At 32.4% G+C, this 8337-nt stretch overlaps 1 protein-coding gene across 2 annotated transcripts; it reads right to left on the bottom strand.

The window, feature by feature from the left end:
* Nucleotides 1-2217: 2217 nt before the first annotated feature.
* On the bottom strand, nt 2218-8003 carry LOC100808151 (protein LONGIFOLIA 1). 2 transcript variants are annotated; one of them, XM_041018411.1, is made up of 6 exons: nt 7769-8003; nt 7177-7501; nt 5592-5644; nt 3621-5516; nt 3375-3516; nt 2218-3216 (listed from the first exon to the last, which is right to left on the bottom strand). In XM_041018411.1, the coding sequence occupies exons 2-6, from the start codon at nt 7328-7330 to the stop codon at nt 2540-2542; spliced, it is 2922 nt and encodes a 973-aa protein (XP_040874345.1). In that variant the 5' UTR covers nt 7331-7501; nt 7769-8003; the 3' UTR covers nt 2218-2539. The 2 variants fall into 2 exon arrangements, with proteins under 2 accessions (XP_040874345.1, XP_003530447.1); XM_003530399.5 differs by having other exon boundaries at nt 7177-8003.
* Nucleotides 8004-8337: the final 334 nt, after the last annotated feature.

Genomic DNA, 8337 nt, shown 5'->3' on the forward strand with positions numbered 1-8337 from the left:
ATCAAAATCTAAGTACAATTTTATTTTTTATTTCTAATGAATGAATGAGTATTTCTTTTTTAAAAAAAATTAGTATTTGAATACTTTTAAATATTTATAAACAAATAAAGAAATTTTAATTTGATACTTTTAAATACTATTTATATAAAATATTTAATACTATTAGTGTAATAATATTTATATGACCAATCAATAAAAAATTTGTAACTTCGGAAAAAGAGAATCTAGTTTATTTTCTTACATAGAATCCTTATATATGTGTGAATAACACATACATTTTTTCTATAGATACATTCGAAATCTTTGATTAGTGCTCAAGCCGGATGATGAAAAATTATCATATCCGGTTCTTTCAGAGGATGAATCTATAAGAAGTCACCTATTGTCATTTACAAATTTAGATTTTCTTGTTAACATAATTTCTACAATATAGACTTATAAAAATTTGAATTAATGATATTTAAAAAATTTATAAATAACTATTTCAAATATATTTATAAATTCATTTTTAATAAACAAATTTTTTAAATTATTTATGTATTGAATAAATTAATTATTAAAAACCTACTTAAAAAATATAATTAATTAAATAAAAAAACATTAAAAATATACAAAAATATTTATTTATAAATTAATAAATTAAAAAAAATATATAGATTGACAACCGTATAATCCATACAATCCATATGATTTATAAGGATTGTTAATCCGTATAATTCATACGATTTACCAATTTGTATGAATTATATGAATTTTGAATCCATACAAACCAGTGCCAAATGTGTTCACACTGAAGAAGAGGGGTAGAGACGAAGGGATTTATGATGAAGATGATGACGACGTTGACATCGATGGCAAGGGCACTCTGGTAGCTCGACACAGACGAAGGGACAAATGATGATCCTTTGACGACACGAGGAAGCAAAACACAGAAGCAAAGAAGATGAAAAGTAGTAGGAACGCATGAGGGAGAGGGAGAGGGACAACTTTTTAAAATTTTAAGTAAAGAATACTTTTGCCACTTCGTTTAAAATATTGGTGGATCAACAATTTTGTTGGATACACAAAGAAAATCCCTCCTTTACATTACTGAAAATTCAATATGTAATTTAAAATTTATATAATGTATTCAGCTTTCCATAATGTAATGAGTGCATGAAGTAAAATATGAAGGTGCAGGAAGTTTCATTCTTATATCATATGACCTACATCACGTGACTTAACCCAACAACATTTATCTTACAAAATTTTAAGTTATTATTATTATTATTAAATGCACATGCATGGTAATGATGATTGTATTAAATGCTCGTGAAGAAAATGAAGTGACAATAAAAGAACCGGTGCACCTTGAAGCTATGACTGTTTATTGAAAAAGTGAGACCATTTTTTATATTCAAGAGATAATAGGATTTTGAAATTGAGATTGCATATAAATTAATGGAACTTTTTATTATTAGGCTCATGCTAGTAGGTTAAAAAAGAGACCACTTTATTTTAAGACAGAAGATTAAAAACCATAAGAGAGAAGATGTAACAAATTAAAAAAAATTAAGAGGCTGAGGGAGGACAGTGTTCTGGAAAGTGAAATGAAATTTTTAATTAAAATAAAAATGAAAATTGAGATAATTCGAGAAATTATTTTAATGAAGTTTTAGAATTACACCCTTCTATAAAATTATTTTAAGTTAGATAAAAATAAGTTAGGTGATAAATAATAATTTATCCCTAAAATTAAATGGTTTAAATGACAATTATATTTAATAAAACTATTCCTAATTTAAAAAATAATAATCTTACCAATCGGACTTATATTGTTGATAAATTAAACCGAATATACAGTGAGGGAGTTGGATTCTACCTATGGAGATGGTATTATGATGTTAGTGCAATATTTGAAAGTAGTTGTAATTTTTACAATAACATGTGAAAGTCCATACTAATGTAGGTTAAGTTTCATAAAACTAATTGAAAAACTTGAAAACTAGTGAAAGATTAAAGGTGAGAAACTAACTTATTATATTATAAATATTTGATTATAAGTGATGAAATTAACGGTTAAAATAACTAAAAAATATAAAATAACTGAAAAAAGTAGAATCATAAAAGATAAATATGAAATTTGATAAATATATTAAAAATAAAAAAAAATATAAAAGTTAGAATTTTAAAAAATACTACTCGAAATAATGATTACAAAAACATCAAAAGTTATTAAAAAATATTTATTTACCGAACAATCAAATGAATCTTTTAGTTGGTAAAAAAAACTAAAATGCCTTACCATACATAATCATAGTCTATCGATGTATTTATTCATGTATTTATAAACTTTAGTATAAATACATGAAGAAAGACAACAAAGAAAAGCATAAATGTGCAATAATTTATACAAAACATGTGAACCTGCCAATTAAACAGCTTATTACCACCCATCAAACTATATCATGTGCAGCTAGATTAGAAGGGTGAAATATGAAAGCCTAGAACTAGATATACTTTCTTCCCTCAAACTGCTTTGGCAGCTTAGCCAAAATTCCTAATTGTAAAACACCAGTTGCCTGCAATGTCTACCAGAATGGTTTGCTACTTCACCTCTCACAACCTCAGTTATCAAATCTTTAAAGATCAAACGTTCAATATCCAACACAATATTTGGCATCTCATTGCAGCAATTAGTCCAAATTGCATGGTGATGCTTCAAATTCTCATCCTCATGAACTAAACTGAAATTCCTATTTTGAGGTTGCAACTGATCAATTTCTGTGCATAGCTCATCCAAAAGCTGCTTCCCTTTTAGTGTTGTGCCTGCTAACTCATTTGGTTGGCACCACAATGCAGAAGAATTATCCAATATCAGCTTTTGAACTAAAATGTCATTGACAACATCAAATATGAGTTTCCTTTGCATTTTCTCAGGGTTAATAATCCTACGAATCTTCTTGGCACTGTCTTTAATGTTAAAATGCATCTTTGTCTTCATTTGTTCAAGTGCAAAGAACAACTTTGGATCAACCAAATGACCCGGCGAATGGAATATCTGGCTATAGCTGTGGCCACTGAGCAGACCTGATGCTAACAGTATTTCTGCTATATACTTATGGTCAGGATCCCTAGTGTTATTGAAATTGATGAGTTTCTCATCAATCCACTCAATTTCTTGAAGTAGATCCACTGAGCTCTCTTCACTATCCTCATCAGTGCTTAGAGCTTCACCTGCAGCAGAAAATTTGAAGAAAATAAAAAATACAACTCCAATCCTTTCCTGTATTATTTTAATAATGCCACTAAAATGTATATATATTGGTTGCAGCAAGTTACTTGAATTTGATAAATGATTTTAGATTATCCAGGATTCAATCTTTGTTCCTTACCTAAATTTTTTGAGATGTCTGATTTCTTTTTCACTGGAGATGGTGGGTCATCCCTATAGAATGCAGCATCAAGAACAGACACAGGGCTTGGTTGTTCTGCAGTAATCATTGTCTCCGCCTTCCTCAACTCTTCAAATGCATTCTGATCAACAAATGAATGTTAATGGCATTCTGATCAACTAAAAGAATGTTTTAACCAATTGATATAGAAGCAAAATCTTGCTATGCAAAGGAAAAAATACTTACGTTTTGGTTCATGCCACTCAGCTGGATGGAGGAGCTAATGATCTTTCTAGATTGATCAATGCGAATGACTTCAATGTCACTATGACTGGCCGAGCTGCTTTTGTTGTCAAAATCCGAAATGATGTTAACATGATGCTTAAAATCCCTCAAGTGACAGCTGATTTCAGTGAAACGTTCATTTCTTTGCTGCAAAGTGGAGAACTTATGTCTTGGTGTTGTACTTGGAGAAGACAATTCCACAGGTTGCCTATCATGCCCTCTTCTGTTAATTCTGGAATCTGATGATGGACTGGTTGGTTGCGAACACCTCTCCAAACCAAACTTCTTTTGTAGTCTGGGGCTGCCAGTCACGGTTGTATAACCAGAGTTGGTGGTGCATTCTCCAGTGTTGTCTTGAGAAACTTTCAAGGATTGCATCAACTTTGAAGTTCTCATGTTGTTTTTATCAGATGAAAGAACTTGTTGTCCAAAAGGATCCTTGATATTTTTTGTTGTCGAACTGATACCTATAGTAGTTTGCCTGTCAACCAATCTTCCATTTGTGGGATTACTAGGGGAACACTTGCTGGGACCAGATTTAGCATGAATTGATATTTCTGTAGAGGAAGGATTATTTGGTTTCCTAGTAACTTTTGAAGGTTTCATGATGACGATTGGCAATTTACTAACCCGGGTTGAATTTGACATCTCAACCGTGACAGATGCCGGATCTTTTTGTCGTACTCTTGGGCTCTGAGATTTCGAGCTTTCATTGAGATTAGTACAATTCCTATTGTCAGATGGAGAATTTGAAGCATGGTCTCTAGAAATGTCTACTGAATCCTTATGTCTCTGCATTGCTTCAAGAATCTGTTTAAGGGCTCTGAGATCCTTTCCAGACTTTTTGAACTCAAGTTCTGCCACCCTTTTCTCAATTTCCCCGTACACAGTGAGAGAGGACTTTGAGGCTTTTATATCAGATTCACTTCCCTTGGAAGCTTGTAATGGAGAGCTTTGGCTTTCATCAGGTTGCCTCCATGGAGTTGGTTCTAGTGCAAACCGTGAACATGGTGTCACATTTGCGATTGAATCAGCCCTTCTAGACTGAGGCAAGCTGAATCTTTGGTGTTGCTTTTCATCACTTGTACTAGATCTTGCCAAGAGCTCATTCTTTTTGGAAGAACAACTAGAAGTTCCCATTGGACTCCCACAAGTTTGTGTACACTCAGGGAGGGCTTCAAGTCCCATCAACTTAGCTACAACACTGGAAGACCTTTTGGAAGTTTCTTGTTCTTGCAGATGGTTAATCATTGTGCTGGAGTTTCTCCCGTACCCTCTCGGTGAACCCTTCAACTGGTTGTGAGACTTGTTTCCTTCATTGAAACCTCTATTGGACCCTTCTCTGCTGTCCAAAGAAAGTCTTGGAAGTTCCTTGTGCTTTGTGGCAGATTTGAATGTTTCATCATAAGAGAGCCGTGGTGAGTCCCAAGGTTTTTTCTTAGACTTTGCAATAGTATGTAAAGGTTCACTGGCAACTGTAACTCCTGCATTCACATATTTGTGTGACTGCAAAGGCCGGGGGGAATCAATGTGTTTCAAGGCATTAGTCTGACCCTTCTTTTCCTCTTTAGCCCCAATTTTCACAGACAATCCTTGAGTTTCTTTATGCATTGAGTCGTTGACAATATGATGGAAATGGAGGGATTGCTGGTGCGGGGTATCAGGTTGCTTCTTTGCTGCTTTTGAATTTGTGTTTTCTGGAATTCTGATTCGATTTCTTGACGGTGATTGTATCTGAATTGTTTTGTTAAACTCATGGGATGACATGCTAGATGAACAAGATGATGAAGAAAAAGAAGTTATGGATGATTCTGTGGAGAATTGTTGCTTTTCTCTAGCAGTCTTCAGATTCTTTGCCTGCATTCACACAACTTTAATTGATTTTGCTAAAATTCCCTAAAGAGTTAAACTACTGCTATAGTGTTATCTTACCTTAGCTTCCTGCTTTGTACCATTGAGCTCTTTGATTTCATTACTGCTTCCACCTGAGAAGGGAAGGAAATTTTTGTTAGAATTTATTGGAAGTAATATGGAATACTTTCTCAAAGGTTAACTTCAACTCTCAGTTCATTTTTTTAAAATCCTTTTTCAAATGTCTTGCCATGTTTACATGTTGAAGCTCCATAGAAAAGTCAGAAATTAATGTTATAACTTTCATGGATTTGAGTCCAGCATACACCAGGAAGAAGTAAGGATGTTGAGACACAAAAATCTTTAAAATATACACGGAAAATCCAAAAAATACAATGATTCTATTGCAACTTCAAGCACCCATGTTGTATTAAATGAGGAGAATGAAATAATTCTAATCCTACAAAGTACATAAAAGATATATATTGATTGGTATCTCTGACTCTGAAAGATCACAGTGTACCGTTCTAAAAAAAATATTTTTCTTTCAAATATATATAAAACCTTATTTGAACATCCAATAAAATATTTTCATATAAATTTTCAAGTTTCATATATTGCATCTTCCATCTGTAGACATCAAAATGTGAAAAGTCAGATTCATATCTTGGAATGGGTCATATAGATTTTTACAGAAACTACAGAAGAAATTCCCTACGGATTTTTTTCCAGCCAAATTAAAAAATGTGTACATATATAATATGCTTTTGAAAAGCATAAGAAAAAACTTCAGCTCCAAAATTTAATTATAGTTACTTGCATTATCAAATCCAAAGTAGCGTACTAAATTTATCTGTGCAATAGATAGATGAAATGTATGAAGCTTCAATAAAATGTGAAATTTTACATCGGCAACCAAACATAATGAAGTTAAATGAACAAGAAACAGAACTCGGTGACAAGTTACTGACACATAGAAATAGGTAAATTGTATCAGCACATTACTGTAGAAGAAAGCGAATTCTGATATAAAAAAAAATGGTAATTCAGACAAAAATTTTCACACATACTCCGGACATGACGAGAAGCAATTGAATCAGCAAGCCAACAAAATTTCTCTATCTCATTACATAAGAGATATCTGAGAAATTTTGTACGTACACCCAATTCTTTTAATTTTAAGGTCTGATTATGAATCATTTAATATTTTGTATTAAATACTTTTAATTATTTAAAAAAACCAAAACTAAATAAACTGAGCTTTTTATATAATAAAAACACTTTCTATGTTATTTAAGATAAATTGATTTGTTTGCTTAACCATAACTTTAGCATACTTGCCTTAATTTTGATATGCATGCCAATCAAATTTTCTCAATTAATCAAGCTTATCCCAAAATCTACTAAAAAAATTAAAAATATAACAAAACTAAAAGTAATACTCACACCCAAGGTTTTAAATTTGACTACAAGGTCAAGTTTTTTTTTTTTTAAAAGGTTTATTTTAGTGTCTGTGATTATGATTTCATTGGCTACATTTGTCAGTAATTTTTCACACTATCAAGAAACATGACAAAACTGCGACTGCAACCGTAATTTAAAACCTTGCTAACACGATTATATAACTTTCAAAATGCTGAACAGAAACAAGTATATCACAGAATACCTGAAGTAGGCCTGTGCTGAACGTAGGTGGCAGAGCGTTGGCCTGTGAGGAAACGGTGGCGGTCAAAGAGCTGAAAAAATCCAGTGATGCACCCAATTTGCTTCTGCAAATCTGGGTTTTCATCCTTCAAGGATTTCAAAGCCTTTCCAGACATTTTTGCTTCCTCAAGCTTCAACTTTGTAGAGTCCAAAAAGGCTTTGAATTGTTAAGCAAAAACAACAAGAACCATGTCCCTAGGAAGAGAGAGATCTTCTGTTTTTAGGATTCAATGGAGGCAAAATATAAGAATTTGAATTGTCAAGGTGACTCAGAGTCAGAACAAGACCTGGCCACAAGAATTTAAAGTTTCAAAACAAAATATAGTGACAAGAATTTGCATGTTATGTGCTGGAATATGAAGACTTGGTCATGAAAATTTCTTTTGGAGGTTATTTTGTGTTACATGTGTGTGCATGTGTGAACAAAAGAGAATCTCCTTGGAAAGAATCAAAGAGAGAAGAATGAGATGCGGTGGAGAGAATATTATTATCTACTGCAGAAACAGAAGGAACAAAAGAGAAGTGCAAACAAAGGAATCACAAGGTGCTACTACCACTAGCATCCACCTTCTATTGTTGACTAACAATGCACAAACTGAAGAGAGAAAAAAAAAAAAATTGAGCAGCCCAAGAAGAGAGAAATGTCTTGTTAATTTTCTCTGGGTTTGCCCACAGAATGAAAGGATTGCTTTTGTCTTTTGTTATTATCTCAGCAGGTGCAGAGGCCAGTGTGCGCTGTGTGTTGGGTTAGAGAGGCGTTGAGGTGTTGTAATTATTATATATGTGAGGCAAATGTTGAATAACAGGTTGCTTAGAATATAGTATAAGAAGTAGAGACAACCTTTTAATTACATTACGTAAGAGAGAGGGAAAATGGGTGGAATTTAGGGTGTCAAAAATCTGATTGTCTCAGAGAGAGAGAAAGAGAGTTATTAAAAGTTAAAGGAAACTATACTCAACTAAGTGAGATAATTGTATGTTATGGGACTATTAAGTTCTTAATACTCATGTAATATAAAATTAAGTTTTATTAATCTATTTATAAATTAACTTTTTTTTATTTATGCAGAGATTAATTAGAATTACGGACATATGGTGGTTCTGAATTATATAGTAATTTCTC

Source organism: Glycine max, chromosome 8 (genome assembly GCF_000004515.6).
Source record: "Glycine max cultivar Williams 82 chromosome 8, Glycine_max_v4.0, whole genome shotgun sequence".
Taxonomy (NCBI): Eukaryota; Viridiplantae; Streptophyta; class Magnoliopsida; order Fabales; family Fabaceae; genus Glycine; species Glycine max.